This window comes from Calidris pugnax, unplaced genomic scaffold (assembly GCF_001431845.1).
Source record: "Calidris pugnax isolate Ruff unplaced genomic scaffold, ASM143184v1 scaffold435, whole genome shotgun sequence".
NCBI classification, from domain to species: domain Eukaryota; kingdom Metazoa; phylum Chordata; class Aves; order Charadriiformes; family Scolopacidae; genus Calidris; species Calidris pugnax.
The window spans coordinates 2,655,130-2,671,812 of NW_015091240.1; the positions used below are offsets into that span (position 1 = coordinate 2,655,130).

The 16,683-nt window shown below is 53.7% G+C and overlaps 2 protein-coding genes across 3 annotated transcripts; one reads left to right on the plus strand and one right to left on the minus strand.

The window, feature by feature from the left end:
- Positions 1-2,000: 2,000 nt before the first annotated feature.
- On the minus strand, positions 2,001-6,742 carry SYT8 (synaptotagmin VIII). Its single transcript, XM_014960086.1, has 9 exons — positions 6,522-6,742; positions 4,785-4,919; positions 4,264-4,421; positions 4,034-4,129; positions 3,627-3,794; positions 3,237-3,404; positions 2,926-3,043; positions 2,637-2,770; positions 2,001-2,543 (listed from the first exon to the last, which is right to left on the minus strand). The coding sequence occupies exons 2-9, from the start codon at positions 4,900-4,902 to the stop codon at positions 2,310-2,312; spliced, it is 1,194 nt and encodes a 397-aa protein (XP_014815572.1). The 5' UTR covers positions 4,903-4,919; positions 6,522-6,742; the 3' UTR covers positions 2,001-2,309.
- On the plus strand, positions 5,606-15,269 carry LOC106898680 (cytosolic 5'-nucleotidase 1A-like). Of its 2 annotated transcripts, none has more exons than XM_014960089.1 (7): positions 5,606-5,715; positions 10,586-10,644; positions 11,451-11,618; positions 11,967-12,096; positions 12,702-12,824; positions 13,923-14,101; positions 14,631-15,269. In XM_014960089.1, the coding sequence occupies exons 2-7, from the start codon at positions 10,600-10,602 to the stop codon at positions 14,931-14,933; spliced, it is 948 nt and encodes a 315-aa protein (XP_014815575.1). In that variant the 5' UTR covers positions 5,606-5,715; positions 10,586-10,599; the 3' UTR covers positions 14,934-15,269. The 2 variants fall into 2 exon arrangements, with proteins under 2 accessions (XP_014815575.1, XP_014815573.1); XM_014960087.1 differs by lacking the exon at positions 5,606-5,715 and adding an exon at positions 8,673-8,806.
- Positions 15,270-16,683: the final 1,414 nt, after the last annotated feature.

Consider the following 16,683-nt stretch of genomic DNA (forward strand, 5'->3'; position numbering starts at 1 on the left):
TTGTCTTGTTGCATCTTCCACTGGGGAATCCTCCTGCTCCAGGCGCTCCAAGTACACGAGGAACATCGGCTGGGCAGAAGATGCTCAGACATCTGGCCTTGGCAGATGGGGGACAACTGGCCTTGCCAAGGCCAAGGTGAAAAGGAGATGCTTGCATGTGAGATGGGACCATCCTCTTTCCGGTGAACAGGCCCCCAAGAGGGCTGCATTCACTCTGGGTGAAATAAGCCATGAAATGAAGCTCAGCTCTGCCAGCCCTGCTTTAAACAGATGCCAGCAGACACAAAAAAGATCTTGCTGGAGGAGGAGAGTGCTCACAACCTTGTTGCAAGAACACAAGGCACACTGAGAAGGAAAAGCAATGATGGAAGGAGAAAGCACCCTTGGCGGTGCATTAAAACCTAGAACTGGGTGGAGATCATCCCCACCTGTTTGCCTCTCCCTCTTGTGTAAACAAGTTGGTTTGCTGACTTTCATAGCACCAAGAACCAGTCCAGGCTACCTGGGGCTGACCCAGCTGGGAGCTGGCTCCCAGGGTCCCTGGGTTCCCCCAGAAAAGTGCCACAGGCTTCCCTCACCAGCTCTGCCCACCCAGTGATTTGGCCAAAGACGGAAAGAGGAGTGGTGGGCACTAGTATGGGGTGTAGTCTTTCTCAAGGAGTCAAGGAAGGGCCATCCCTCCACTTTCTTCAGCTGTGTCCATTTTGCAACTAAAATGCATGTGCTTTTATGCCTGGCCCCGTAAATTGTGCAGTGAACCTCAAGGCCACAGCTTCAAAAAAGGGGGCTGGAAAAAGCACACACACACACACACACACACAAAATGCCTGTTCCCAGCACCTCCAAAACCCTTCTGGGTCCTGCATGGCCCTAAATCACCACGCAGCATCACCAAACATCAACCCGGCAATGGATTTGGGACCCCAAACCCAACTCAGAGATGTTCCCTTCCACACAGCCCATTCCTACCTGATTTACGTCTGACGCTGAAGGATGAGGCTTTAAAGCATCCCTTCACAAGTATTTCTCAGGTAACTGATTTTCTCCTCCATCTCATTAACAGCCTACAGCAAATGCTGTTTCCCCAGAAAGAACCATGTTCCATCTGTTACAGCCATCTTAAAACCACCCTGTCATTCCTTCCCTCCTCGTGGCCATGGCAAAGCCCAGAGAATATTTATCAAGAAGCAGACGCAGCAGCTTTTTATGGTTAAGCTTAGGTCATTAATCTCTACTGAGAGTTTTCATAATCTTCCTCAGCTCCACCATGTTTGTTTAGCTCTCGGATGGTTGCACTGTGGAGCTCTGGGTAATTGCAGATTAACTGCTTTTCAATATTAATGACTCTTCATTCATGCGCCGGGCTCTCTGCCTTCCAGAGCCCAGGCAATAGCTATTATTATTATACTTTCCTATGCTCTTATGGGCCAAAATACAATGAGATGAGCCCAAATCTTCTGTGTACGACTGCTGCTTTGCAGCAGAAGTATTTCGGAGCAAAAACGATTCCCTCCTCCAGCCAAATGCAGCCAGCTTCCTCCTGCAGATGGCTCAGAGGAGCTGCTCTGAGCCACCACAAGCTGCAGTGTACTCAAGGACAGATAGGGACAGTAGCCCTTCTCTGATGTCCTCATCCTTCTAGGAGGGATCTTTACTTCTGTAGCCCCCACCCCAAAGCCCTGTGAAGCAGGGCAGGACATGTGGCCACAAAAACCTCCCAGATTAAGTGAAACCTTCCCACAGAGCATGCTTATTGCAGAGGCACTAAAGAGCTAGTCTTCTGTCTCCAACACCTTCCTCACCAGCCTGTCCTCTTTCTCTCCTCTCAGGCCTCTTAGGGTGCTTTAAGATCTTGGTCTTGTTTGAAAGCCTTCCCAGGACATGTAAAGCCTTCCCAAGAACTTGCCCTCTTGACGAGTTATTCACAACCAAAGAAACTGCCCACCCCAGGCTGCCCACACATTAGTCCTCTGCTTTAAAAATACCAATGGACTCAGTGGTTTTGCATGAGCTTGATGCTCTCTGTATTTGTTCCCCCAGCCCATGAGTGGTTGGGTTGAGCTGGCTCCTGTGACCACGCTGTCTGCTCTAGCATCCTCTGCTCCACATCCAGCCTTGCCTTGGGGTGCCAAGCTGCTCCGCTCCAGGCAATATACAGGGCATGAGCTGCACCAGGAGCCAAAAAGAGTTCCCAGTTCCCTCTTTGCTGACACTGAACTGGGACCAACGTGTCCAGATGCTGTTGAGCAGAAACCCCTCACCCCTCCGCCAGCCCTCTGTCCTGCCCCCTGGGGTGGAGGAGACCTTCACTATCTGGGGGGCAGAGGCAGCTTGAGGTGGGACTTCAGCCCCAGGGCTTTGTCAACCACATCGGGGGCTTGCAGGCTGTGCCACTGGGCGAGGGGCCGGCGTGGGTTGGACAGCATGTCGGACCAGTGCCGCAGCTGGTTGCCTGTTGCCCGGCAGCCAAGGAAGAGTTTGCCGATGGGCTCGTTCTTGGTCACTTTGTCATGATCCCAGACAGAGATGACCAGGTCCACGTTCTGGGGGGAAAGCCACACAAGAAAGAGAGTCAGTGGAAGGGGGCTTGCCGCAGCAGGGACCCGCTCAGCCCTGAGTGCTGCAGAGAAACCCACCTGGATCTGATTGAAAGGCACCTCAAAAATAAACACCTCGTTGAAGTAAGGGCTTAAGGTGTTTTTCTTCACACTTGTCTTCTTCTTCTTCCATTTCTTCCTGTTCAGGACAAGATGCACCTTAACAAAAGGATCTGAGGAGAGAGAGGACATGGCTGGCACAAGTGACAATTTTTGTCTGCGGAGCTCAGCCACAAAACAGCTTCCCTGGGCCATTCCCAAGCGGAGCACAGTATCCTACTTGTCGGGCAGGAGTAGGAAGATCTGAGCATGAGCAGCCCCTGCTTACCTGAGAGCCCATCAGAGTCCATCCGCTTCAGCTTCTTGGCTTCCAGGATGAGCACTGTCAGCTTGCCGGTGCTGGGGACGTAGCGCAGTGAGAAGCAGATCTCACCCAGTTGTTCTTCCTGATGGAGAGATACCAGCAGTGAGCACCGGGCAGAGGAGCCGGCTCACCTGGGGCTGGACCACCAGGCTGGCCACAGGTTTCCTGGGTCTCTCTCACCCTCATGCTTGCGCCGACAAGCCTGCTTCTTGGGGTGGTGGCAAGCAAAGAGACAGTGCATCCCTCCCAGCAGTTTTCCACCCACCAGGACCAACCTCCACTTTACTGGCTGCTGCCAGGTCGCTCCACTGCTCGATGACATGCTGCAGGCTGACACTGGCCAGGGGCAGCCGGACCTCACCGATGATGTCGTGCTTGGCAAAGCGGTTGAAGTCATAGATCTGCATCACCAGTGTGGATTCAGGCACCTCCGCCTGGGGTACCTGCCGGGGAGGACCCAAAAGCCTGGGCTTACTCCTCAGTGGCAGCCCTGCCCCACAGGACCCACTGCCCCCGTGGATGCAATAACAGGTCTTTCTCCCTGAGGCTTCCCCATCCTGATTGCAAAGGCATCTCCCTGCCTGCAGAGGTTTTTGCCCAGGGAGCAATGCCCATGTAACACTCATGATGTGATCAAAAATACGTCATCAACTATAGTTTCTTACCAGGAAAGTGAAGCTCTCATTGAAGACAGGGTTCAGGGTCTTGCGGTAAACCTTGGTCTCATACTTCTTCCTCATATCTGACGTTAGGTAGACGATCACGTATGGATCAGATGTGCCTCCACTGTCCATGGCTTTCAGCTCAGCTGCCTGCTTCACACCTACTTTCAGCTTAAAAGGATTGAGGCAGAAGGTCACCAGGTGGTGGAGGCCAGATGACTGGGGGCTAGGTGGGAAGCCAGATAGTGCAGCAAGGAGTACGCCGCTGCACTATGGGGGTGCAAGAGCTGGGTGGCTGCAGGCAGGGGGAGAGGTGCAAGAGGGTATGGTCCACCTCAGCGGGCAGCAAAAAGGGACCATGCAAGAGCAAAGCCTTTTCCCCGCTGCACCACTGCCAGAAGCATCCCTACCTCCTGAGCACGGAAGTTGTACTCCAGGGAGTACTGCAGCTTTCCTCGCCCCGTCTGCTCCACAGCCAGCTCCAGGTCCTCCATCTCAGGCTGGACCTGCAGCAGAGAGCAGCACTACCCTCAGGACATGCTCAGCCACATCCCCAGCCACCCCCAGGACCACCCAGGCAGGGTGGCAGCAAACCTCTCAGGAAGGAGGGAAGTGGGGGAGAGGAGAAAGCAGGACGCACAAGGCTGGCCGTGGTGGAGCTGCTGACAGAATGCATGTTGACTCTCTCCTTCTTCTTCGGCTTCTTCTTGCAACAGCAGCACCTGATGATGCAGATGAGGAAGAGGAGGAAGAGAACGGCTGCTGCCACAGCCACAGCGATGAGTGCCCATTTGGGTACTGGTGAGACGTTCAGGGAATGGAGATGGACAGAAGAGTTAAAACCAAGCAAAAACATAGATAGTGGTGTAAACCCTCTCCTGGTGCTTCAGCATTAAGTTGTACTTTAAAAATTGTCCTTATAATCCCAGACAGACCTCATGCAGGGAGGCTGTGGCTGGAGAGCATTCCCCAAATACACAGCAAGGATGCCCTGCGCACCCAGTGAGGCACAGTACCCCTTTGCAGCAATCCCACCCTGATGGACCCTGACGAAAAAAGGGATTTGGAGGGAGGGAGAAGTGGATACACAGCCTCAGATTCCAGGAGCAACCCCTGGGATAATGCTGCCTGAGAGAACAGGGCAAGCGCTGCCATACTCACGTGGGATCCGGCTAAGCCAGCTGCCCAGGAAGCCCGGCTGAGCCGTGGTGGGGATGGCCACGGGGGTGCTGGCAAGCAGGGAGGCCGTCACCCTGCCTTTCCTGGCTGCCACCGCCATGGCTAAGCTGGGGTGACCTGGGGAGGCAAGAAAAATTAACAGGGTGGGGATTTCCTTTCCAATAATATGTATGCTGCCAGTGGCCCAGGGCTCTAATGAGAGCAAACACAATTAAACCACGAAGTCCAGCGTAAGCGTTTAGGGCTTGGCCACTTTGGCAATGAGGTGTAAAATGGAGCTGGAGGGAGCTGCGGGCAGGGAGGGCTCTGCGCCAGCCAGCCCCTTGCCTACAGCCTTCTCTATATCCTTGCAAGCCTGCCTTTGAAAAGGGGAGGGAGCAGGGGATGGATTAGGGAGTTTTCCTTCGTTTTTGAGAAGAGGAATCACCTGGCTGTAGGGGGAAAAAACCCAAGAACTGTTTTGTGTTGGCTCCCCCCTGGCCAGGCAGCATGAGCTGAAGGGTCTGCTCAGCCCCAGGCAAGCTCCATTGTTAGCTAACACCTTTTTTTGGCTATTTTCCCCCCTCTCGTGGGGCTGAGGAGCGGGATTGCAGTGGGGCTGGTGCCACCAGCCTGAGATCACACTGGCTCAGAAACTGCATAAGCCTGACCTGTGCACATGGCAACGCTGACGCGACTTAAGGGAAGGCTTCAAATTTAAAGCAGAACGGTTTTTCACTACTGTTCTCCCCGTAGCAAGGCTCTTATTCTAGCATGAATGCTTCCTCATCGCCAACACTTCCTCCTCGCCTCCTTTTGGGCGAGAAGCGGCAGCGGGAGAGGCGTTCCAGGAGCCGGGCTGCAGGGCGAGCAGGTCTGCAGCCATCACAGCACTGGTGGCACCTGGCCTCAGTGCCGTGACCGAAGCTGGCAGGTATGTGCCTGTTTGCCTTGGCTGCCCCAGCCGCCCGCCTCGCATCCCAGTGGGTACCTGCTCGAGCTGCCAACGCTGCCTCGCTCTGCCTACGTTCTGCCCACCCCACAGGGCCATGTCTCCTTGCATGGGGATCCTCTGGGGGAGAAACCACCACTGCGCCTCCCTCTGCTCAGTCCACCAAGAGCTTTTAATTTTTCCAGCATGGGCTTTGCTGCCTGCGGGCATAGGGCTGGAAGGATGTGGGAATTGCTGTCATCCCTGCAGCATCATCACTGGGGTAATGAGGGGCAGGTTAAGTGACTTGCCCAGGGCCACCTGGGACATCTGTGCCATTGGATACCTGAGCTCCGCTTGCAGCCTTGCCACCAGCAGCTTTAATGATCGGTTTCTCCTGTTCCCACATGCGGAAATTGGTGGCTGGTGACATGCCTGCGATGCTTAGGAGGCACTGGGCTGTGGCTTCAGGCTGTGGTGGTGGGTAGACACGACAGTGCAGGCAGGCAAGCACAGAATTTGGTGTCTCAGGAATTTTTCCCTGCCATACCCCATGGATTGTGTCACATTAGTCTGACATTGTCCTGGTTTAAAAAAAACCTCACCCCAGTCCTGCAGGACATCCTGAGACACTATTCTGGGGGAGATGGGGACAGCCCTCCTGCCCTCTGACTGGTCTGGGAGAGACAGCACAGCTTTGGTGGGCTTTCCAGGGACCATCAAGCAATCCTGCTCCTTGAAAAGGGGCTGGGAGAGCTCTGCTGCTCACTCCCACCCTTTGCTGACTGGGGTCCCGAAACCAGACTTACCGATGCGTCTCCTTCCTGGTTTTAGTCTCCCTTTCCCTCTGTGAGATCTCCAGGACCAGCCACCGTGTGTGGCAGGGGCATGCTATGAGATGAGATGGGACCCTGCCGGGTGCAGAGCTGGGAGCAGAGCAGGGATGGTGGCCACACAGCACCACGGAAACAGGAAAGTCGGCTTTGCCAGCCCAGGAACCAGGCGGCCCCAGGAGCTCTGTCGGCCCCACCTCGCTGCTGACCCAAGCGGTGCTCACACAGGTGAAAAACCAGTGGGGAACTCCCTGCTGGACCAGGAAGCAAAACCGTCCCTCCTGCCTGTGAGAAACTGGCGGGCATCACTGCCTGGCTCTGTGCCCTGCCAAATTCGCTTCTTCAAGTTATCCCTGCAGCGATGCTGGGCTGGACCATGCAGCTGCAGGCACTTAGCGTAAGGGGATGGATGCTTGCAAGGAGATGGGTGCATGGCTGCATCCATCCCTGGTGAGCCCTGCACTTGGAGGGCTCAGCTCGTTGGCCCACACTGGCACTCCATGGTTTAATGCACCCTGCAAGGGCCCAAGAAATGTGTGTGGCAGTGGGGAGGAACGGAGATGCTCCTCTCCAACGTGGCAGGGAGGAGAGACGGGATGAGGGGATACTGCTGGTGTGGCTCCATCCCCCAGCACATACAGGAGCAGCACCAGGCACACAGCCAGAAGCAATTTCACCAGCATCTCTGTCACGTTAAATTTATGGTTACCCACTTCTTCCCTTGCTGCCAATTCATCAAATTCAGCCCCAAACCTGCCTTGTCACCACACAAATTTGGGGCTGGAAGCAGGGAGCCATACCGCCAGTGAGCGATGGCTGACACAGACGTGGGGGAAGAGTCACCAGAAACCAGAGTTGTCCCAGCTCTGCCTGGCCACCCTGGCTCACCGGTCCTGCCAGATTTTCACATGGCCGCCAAGGCCACACAGGGCACCTGGCCACAGGAAAGCTGGGCAGGCTGCCTCTTGGCCACCTAAAACCTCACCCCACTCACAAGCACCCTGCACTCCTGCTGCTCAGAGAAGCATCATCACCAGGAACAGGAGATGCTGTGGGAATGATACTGCAGCAAACCTCTGGGAGAGAAACATAGACACCAAAAATGTTTTTGCTCTAAACTGGCAGTCCTGGAGGACTGCACAGGAGAAATGCATAAGGGGGATAGGGAGAAAAGGGAACATGCCCAATAAAATCGATCAGGGAAAGGGGGTTTGCAGACACATGCTAAAAGCTGAGCATATCAGTAGCCTTTTCAACAGGCTGTTTCCTAGAGACAAGTATCCCGGTGAAGCCAAGCTGCGCAGGACCCCATTGTGGCCCACACTTTGCGAGGAGATTTGGCGATGCCAGTGATAACCTGGTGACACGCAGGGAAACAACTGCTTGGCCTTAGTGCAGGTGAGCTCAGTCTCCTTTGGCAGAAGCCAGGCTGGGAAGGGTGCTGCTCCGGGCCATCGTGCCAGCAGTGGGGCAAGGGAAAAGCTGCAGGAGGGCAGCCATTCCTGTGTATCAGCCTCACACCTCCCCACTCCCCGCCCCCCCCCACCTTTCTAAATGTCACTCTTGTGCAGAAAGAGGGTGTTGAAACACCCTGGCAGCATGACCCTCACAGGGCCGGGTGCTGCACAGCCTGTCCAGGGGAGCAAGGTCCCAGCCCAAAAATCACCCCTGCAGTGCACGACAGGCAGCTCCCAGAAAAGAAGGGAAAAGGGACCTAAAAATATTTAGAGTAAAATCATAAATGTGGCAAGACCCCTCTGTACCCCGGCTCAGCCTCCTGCACACTCTGCGAGCCGCTCTCGAGGCGGTAACCCTGTATTTTCAGTCAAAACCACAACCGTTATGTATTCAAGGGCTGGGAAATGAGAGGTCTGGGTGCAGGCTATAAATACCCCCACTACAGAAATAGACCTGCGGGCAGTGAGTGGCGACTGAGCCCAGGCTCCGAGGGAGCCCAAAAAGCAGGACCAAGGGGCTGAGCCCCTTCCCTGGGGAGCAGCGCGGCCGAGGCCAGGCCCGGGCGGCCATGAGGGCCTGTGCAGTGCCGGCTGGGAAGCACAGCCCAGCCCGGGCACTGTGCCAGCCTGCCGGGCTGCCTACAAATCCCAGCACGCCGGGGAGCGGAGCTGCACCCCAGTCTGGCTCCTGCCTGCTTCCTGCCAGCACGGGGACAGGGGGAAATATAAACAGCAGCATCTGGGGCAAGGTCTGGATGCTACAGCTGGACACGGCTGTGCCGGGGAGCAGAGGCAGCACTCCTGGTGAGTTGGGTTTTTTTTACTTCCTAGCAGAACGCTGGCTGCAGGCAGCACGGTTGGTCGCTGCTCCCTGCTACGCAGCTGTAGGGTGAGCTGCGGGGACCAGCCAGCATCCGTCTGGAATGCTTTGCTGTGCATCCAGCATTGTGTACATCGGGGGGTGCCGGCAGCGGAGACGTGTGTGTGTGTGTGTGCATATACGCATATCTGTACCTAAGCGATACTGCACTTATTAGGGGCAGGTGGAGGGACAGGAGAAGTCAGCACTTGGAACGGCAGAGCAGAAATTCAAGGTGGTGTTCTCCCTCCCAGGATGAGCTGCTCATCTCCATTGTCTCCTCTCATTTCATTTTCACTTTTAGAAAAGCGCTCGGCTGAAATTTGGTCAGAGGACAGCTTGTCCCTGCTCAGCAGACACAAGGGTGGTTGTTGCCACCCTCTGCCCTGCTCTGAGGGAGGAGACCCCTTCCCAGCACACATTATGGGTGGAAGAAGCAGAGGGATGCGCAGCATCTCCAGGGTTTCCAGGCACCCCCTGGCTGGGGGGGCAGCTGGGGAGTAGATATGAAAGCATTGAACCCCCATGGCAAGGCTCAGGCTCTTGGGGCTGGCGTCAACTGAGTGCATTTCCTACCAGCCCAGACAACACTTTGCACACCCCCTGAATAATAAAAGTAAGTAAATTAAAGAAAACTGAGGCAAAAGGAAGGTCTCCCTGCTGACCCTGACTTCTCCTTCACTCTGCATGCTGGCTTTGGTCTATGCTTGCACAGCCCCTCAACCCAGTAATCAGGTAGGGTATGAACTGGTAAATGAGGTTTTAACCCCCCTGCCTGTTTGTGCAGAGACCTCATTGCTGCCTCTGCTCTCCAGAGAAACTCCACAGCATACTTGTAGGAGCTGCTGAGTGGAAACAACCCCCATGGGATGCCCCTCTGTGGGAATGGGAACAGTTCCCATCCCACAAGCTGAATCCTAGAAGTCCATTTCTAACACTGACTAGTGCATAGAAATGAAGTGAACAACGTGGTGATTACAGGACCCGGGTGTATAAAAATAAATGTGATTTCTTATTCAGCTGCTAGGCACAGGCAGACCATGTAACCCCCCTACGCTTTCACCTGCCAGACCTGGGTTAGCACAGCCTACACCGAGACCATTACTGTAGGGTCTGGCTGGTTCACAGGGCTGGGGAGGAGCAGACCAGCCCCATCAGCAGGATCCCGTCCTGCACCCAAGCCCTCACCACACATCTCTACTTATTCAGACCTTTTGTAACCACAAATGAGCTGCTCGCACAGTGAAACTGCTTACTTGTAGATACAAATGCACCATTCAAACAAACAAAAAAAAAGTAGCAAGAAAGGCAATAAGGATGTGAACTAGAAGCCTACCCATAAGATCTTACCTATTTTGGCTTTTTAGCTCCAATCAATCTCCCAAGCCCTAGTTAAGATGTGTAAAGACAGACTTACTTTGCTGGAAAGAGCTTCACAACCACTGTCAGCAGTTCCCCCTGGAGAAAAATACTCTTTGGGGGGGGAAGCACCACTTCATCTTTAAGGTCCCTTCCAACCTAGAAGATTCTGTGATTCTGTGATCATATTTAGTTGGAAATATTAAACCAGGCTTTCTCAGAGCAGAGCCATTGTCAGCAGAAGCAGGTTTACTTGGGTTGCTCCACTTGGTGGGGAGGATGACCCCTTTATTTTCCACTCTTCCTCCTCTCTAGATTGGCTGTATTATAACATATCATTTTAATTGTATATTTTCCTCTTTGAGGCTGAAAGTGGAAGATGGCAGAGCCTGAAGGCACAATCATAAACACTGATGTGAAACAGGTAAGAGGTTGTTCATTACAAAACATACATCCTGTATTTCCAAAGCAAGTTTTGAAATGCCACCACAGCAGAGGATACACCACAGCCCAGAGCTGTGGTGGCCTGAATTGCTTGTGCCTATGCTTCAGTAGAAGTGGCCTGTACCAGGGCTTCTGGCCACCTGGTCGCAGCAAGGTCCATGTAATTTCTACATGGGAAGAGGTTGCTGGACTGAACCTTCAATTGCATGGACAGGACGGGTGCATTTGCTCACACAAATTTTGGAGCAGCCAGAGAAAAAGCAGCAGCTTCTGTACATATGTAGAGACTTTATTAGTCTCCAGAGCTGAAGGGTAAAACCACCAGTACGTGCAGAGAAACAGCAGTGCCCAGCTCAGCACAAACAGTGTGCCCACAAACACAAAAAGTATGAAGCAATCCCTTCTGGTATGTGCTGTCCTCAAAGCGTATGGCACTTAGCAGACAGGTTAATGTTTCATAACTGCCTGCCCCGAGGCCATGGCTGTGCTGTGCCCACAAACACAAAGAGTATGAAGCAATCCCTTCTGGTATGTGCTGTCCTCAAAGCGTATGGCACTTAGCAGACAGGTTAATGTTTCATAACTGCCTGCCCCATCCTTGGTGGCCTGAAAATTGATTGGGCTTGGTACTTCTCCTCCAAAGGCCCTCTGGCATTGGGAACTGTGACACACGGATCATGCCTCCAACACCCAATCTCACCACCCCAGTCAGTGGAGCCCATCACCCCACCTCCCCTGTCTCCTTCTCTGCTGGCACCTAACTCTTCTTTCTTCCCTGTTCTGCAGAAAGACCCCAGTGAGGCACTGGTCATTGCGGTGACCACCAGAGCCATCTTCAACCTGGAGGAGGAGCACAAGCTCTACCTGGAAAAGGGCAAGGAAGAGTACATAAGGCACCAGCAGGCCAACCAGAACAAGCCCCTGCCACCAGGCACGGCTTTTGCCTTCATCCAGGTGAGCCCCACACCTCACCAGGGGAACATGTAGACACTCGCAGGATGGGGTGAAAGCTCAGCTTTCCCAGATTTAGGTCTCAGCTCCCATCACAGGGTGCAGATATGCCTGTCCTGGTCTTGGTCTCTCCTCACCAGTCCCACACGTCCACCTTCCCCCTGGTGGATATCCTGCTCTCTGCACTCCTGATCATGGCTCTTGTAGTAAGATTGCTCTGTCTGGCTCTCCATAACGTGCTAGCCTTGCCATAGCTGACAGATGCAGCACAAACCACTAACCTTAACTGCAAAAGAGCCCCAGCAAAGGCATCACAATCCTGCCCCTCTAAAAGAGTCTCATTTCTCGCAGGCAGTGCAGTATGTGAACAAGAAGATCCTGGAGAGCAACCCAGCAGAGAAGGACCTCTTCGACATCCTGGTGCTCTCCAACAACAGCCCAGAGAGTGGAATGCGCATCATCAACAGTGCCAAGCACTATGGTAAGGGGGACATCATCCCCGGAGGTGTCTGCTTCCCCCTGGGAGGCTGCAAGGCAGATAAGGCACCACAGTGGAGCGTCATTGGCAAATAATAGAGAGCCAGGGGACACAAGGGGAAGGAGTTACTTTGGAAACAAGCCCAATTCCTGCCCACCCCATGCAGTTTGCTGAGGCTGCTGGAGCACACTGAGCATACAGGCTCTTTGGCAGAGCCCAGCTCCCTTCGGCCATATTCTTTGCATCAGGGGGTCTGGTAGTATTTTGCATGCCTGAGGCATCCTTAGGCAGCTACTAAAGAAACAGAATTCTTAAAAAAAACAAACAAACAAACAAAAAAACCCACCACCACAAACACAAGTCACAACCTAAATCTGGGATTTAGGTTCATTTAAGGGAGGGATGAAGGGAATATTTAACCACACTCTGCAGTTTTGTAGGAACAACAGGGCAAGAAGGTGCAGCAAGAACATGCAGGTTCCCCACACAGCACTGGGAAATGGAATGTCCCAAGCTCTGCGGCAAGGCACGCTGAGACCCTGGGGAGGGAAGAGGGGGCTGTGAGGAGGGTGTTGCCCCATAACAGACTTTGCTCACATTCCCTGAAGGCCTGGAGATCTCAAAGTTCTGCTTCGTCAGCGACGAGGACTCCACGCAGTACCTGAAGTCCCACGGGGTCAAGCTCTTCCTCTCAGCTGACAGGACAGACGTCTGCAATGCTCTCCGGAGAGGTGTGTTCTCCCCTCCATCCCACATCCCCAAACCCACCACACTTTTCCCAAGCAGCTCAGTACTACGAGGCAATGCCAGAGCCGTGCTTTCACAGGGGCAAGGGGGTGAACGGCGCATTGATTGCTAGTACAGTCCTGAAAAGTTCATTCTCCTCAACAGTAGCCTGCAAACACACCAGGATTTATCAGATGCCTTCACAAGTCACTGAGTGTTTTATGCATAATTCTGGCCATAGGTCTGCCATGGGCTGGTCATTCCCCGCCTGACATTTAAACCTTTCTACCCAAGATGCTGCCCATCGCTGCTCCCTGGATCAATGAGTGTGCATTGCTGGTTCCCAGGGCTTTGTGAGGATGCTATAGAAATTTGCTTTCCTGGTACATGCGGAGTTACCATGTGCTCAGTGATAGATGTAAGCAGATGCTTGACCTGGATCGGAGGGAATGGAGTCTCCCCAACAGCTCTAATGGGGTTAATCGCCTCCGTATTAATTTGCTTGAGTATGAGCACATCAGCTGGCCAAGGTCCTTCAAGGTCAGGAGCAAGCCATCTGCAGCCTGGGCTTTCCTTCGCTACACAGCACATTCCTTGAGCCTCCTTGAAGGGCATCATCGCTCTGACAAGTCTCTCATCAGTGGGCCTCGGTCCACAGATGAGGGCAGGCAGGGAGCAGCCCATCAGAAGAGACCTGTAATTAAGCCAATTACCCCAATCGAGTGGAGGTGCCAGTCCCTATTACTCACAGCACAGGGTGCTAAATCTGGGCATTAAAGCCAGGCTTAGCGGGGTGAGCAAGCACCAGGAGAAGGGCTGCCCATGCCTACACTACCACCCATCGTCTCTTAGCAAACCGAGTGTCTCTCCAGATGTCAGTGTCTGATCAGCAGTGCTGTCTTGTCCATCTCCATGGGGGAATAACTCAGCCCTGGAAAGGCTGGGCTAACACACACCCCCAGAAAGACCCCTGGTTTGGAGACCCCAGCGTTTTTGTGGTGTGGGCTGGGGCCACAGTAGATGAGCAGGGAGAAGCTGGCCATGCATGAGCTGCCCCCAGGAGAGGTTGTCCCGCCTGAGCCCCACCTTGCTCTCTCTCACAGGGGTCTCGTCAGCGCTCGTCTTCCAGCAGGAGGTCCAGGCCCCCAGCACTCTGCTCCGCGTGGTATTCGATGGGGATGCAGTGCTCTTCTCTGACGAGACAGATCGGGTCTTCCAGGAGAAGGGGCTGGAGGGGGCAGTGCAGTACGAGCGGGAGATGGAGGCCGTGCCCATGGGAGAGGTGAGCAATCCACCCCACCTTGATGGGCATCCACAGACTCTGCATGCACCACGAGCACCTCTCCCACTAGAGCTTTGCCCTGAGTAGCCAAAAAAAGCACAAATCCTTACAGGATCCCTTTGCATCCACCACTCTCTCCTTGGTGTGGGCCTGATCTGGAATCCCACTGGAGACAGATCTGGCCCGACGTCTCCTGTTAAGTGAGCATCAACTCCCAAATATCCAGGATTGTGGATTTGTAGGCTAGGATCTCTTGCTGTGCAAGTCCCTGCAAGACTCAGATCCAGAGGCACTGCTCATCTTCCTGGATGTACCTTCCTGGTCACTTTGGGATTAGGATGAGCACCATAAGGCTCACCTTCCTCCCAAGCACCCGAGTGCACAGCAATGCCCAGTCCTGTACCACACAGGTGTTCCTGTGCTCTGCAGAGCCCTGAGAAACCCTGGAAGAGGAACTAGTGGCTTGTGCAGGCAGAAAAGATGTCTCCTTATTTCCCACTCACTTCTAAGTGTCTTGCTGTGCTTCCAGGGCCCCCTGAAGGCTTTTGCCATGCACCTTGGGAAGATACGCAAGAAGTTCAGCCAGGAAAAATCACCCATCCGCACCTACCTGGTGACTGCCCGCAGTGGCCGGGACATGGGCATCCGAGCCATCAAGACACTCCGGGAGTGGGGTCTGGCCATTGATGAGGCTTTCTTCATGGACGGTGCTCCCAAGGGCCCCATCCTCTCCCAGATCCAGCCCCATATTTTCTTTGACGATGGCCTTCATAACATCCGGGGGGCTCAAGACATGGGCATACCCTCTGCCTGGGTCCCTTCCTGCTGCTGATGGGCTGCAGGCCTCCCTCCCAGCACCACAGAGGACTGGGCCAGTTGAAGACAAACCTTCTGGTGACGAGGGAAAGATTTCCTAACCTGCAGTAAACAAGCCTCAGGGAAAGAGGATAAGAGCATTGTGTGAGAGCACAGACAACCTGGCAAGACTTGATGTTTATTTCTGCTCCTGATATGAGGTCCTTTAGGTTTTAAGCAAAAAAAAAAAATGCAACTACTCCAGAAAGAAAGGATACATTTGCTGTGACTCTGAGGACTACCACCTGTATATCCAGGAAGACCTGGGGACTTTTTGCTTTTGCAGAAAAATAAATGAAGCTGTTGCCTTCCACACATGAGCTAAGGAAGCATGAAACCAAGCACTAGAAGTTCTAGCTTTAGCTGCGCTCAGTCTGCAAGATTTATTCCCAGGACCTCTGCCCAAAGGAAGCCCTCAAGACCCTGCCTCACCAGACACACTCAGCTTGGTTTCCTGAGAAGACTGATGTGTTAGCAAGTCCTTCAGGCAGCTCCAGCCAAACTCAGCAGACAGAGAAAGACTTCAAAGCTGTAAAGAATTTACAAACTTTTTAGAAATGGGTGACCAGGTTGAGGAAAGAAAGTCCAAGCTGTTCCCCTTTATAGAAAAGATTATAGCACAAGTCACCTTTCATTAGGCATGCAGGCTGCTCACAGAGTGCCCTTAGGAGACCCAGACGTGTAGGACAATCAGCTCTTGGAGCTGCAGGAGATGGTCCAAGGACAAAGCTGCAACCTAGGTCTGAGGTCCATCCAGGGGACAGAACTGCCACATAGCTCCAAAGTCCCACCAGGAGAGGGCACTGGAGATGGGCTACCTACAGCACAAGCCATGCAGGGGTCAAATTACAGACCAGCACCCCAGGGACCAGAACAGAACTAGGTGCCCAGGCCTGAGCTTAAATGGGTCTCCAGCGTGTGGGCGGAGGGGGTGGGTGGGTGTCCCAGGTGTGGCAGTTCAAGGCAGGTGGGGCTCATGGGAGTGCTCAGGACCCTGCCTGGAACCAAGTAACCTGCTGCCCAGGATGCTTCTCCACCAGCAGTTTGGTCTCTGGTTCTCATTTTCCCGGGGAGCAAGCAGCCCCCCAAGATTCGTTTGCAGGTTTCTTTCCCCAGGGCTGGGTATGAGGAGCTGCCACTAGAGGCCACTGTGCTGCCTGGGGATGTGGCACCCCAAAAACCCCAGGAGCTCCCCAAAGCCACCTCATAATCAAACTGGCTGCTCAGGGCAGTACCTGCTTGGTGGCAGTGGGATTATGGAATGGACGAGATAAAGATGATATTGGCTTAGTTTTAGTTTGTTTAATCTCAGTGTAATCAGAAAGTAATTTTTTTTAAAAAAAGCATCGCAAGTGTCACTCTCACCAATGCCTTTCCCCCCCAATAAAGAAATAAATGAGCATCCCCATGTGAGCACTTGTCCCTCATGCCCGTGTTCAGTGGCATAGGAGGAGGGCTGGGATAATTCCATGTTCTTTTACAGGCATTTGATTCTTTTATCCAATCTTACATGTGCTCATTGAGCTGGGTTCAATGCACAAGAAACCTTCAGTTGACTTTGTATTAGTCCTCTGCCAAACTTCTTGCATCCCCAAACCTGTGCCCTTCTGCTACCCTGGGCTTGGGGGCTCTGCAAATCTCGCCCTGCCAAGGGGAGCTGCTGACCCCACTGTGCCACTGGCATGGGTCCTGTCCCTGCCACCGTGGCCACCACACAGGGCCAAACT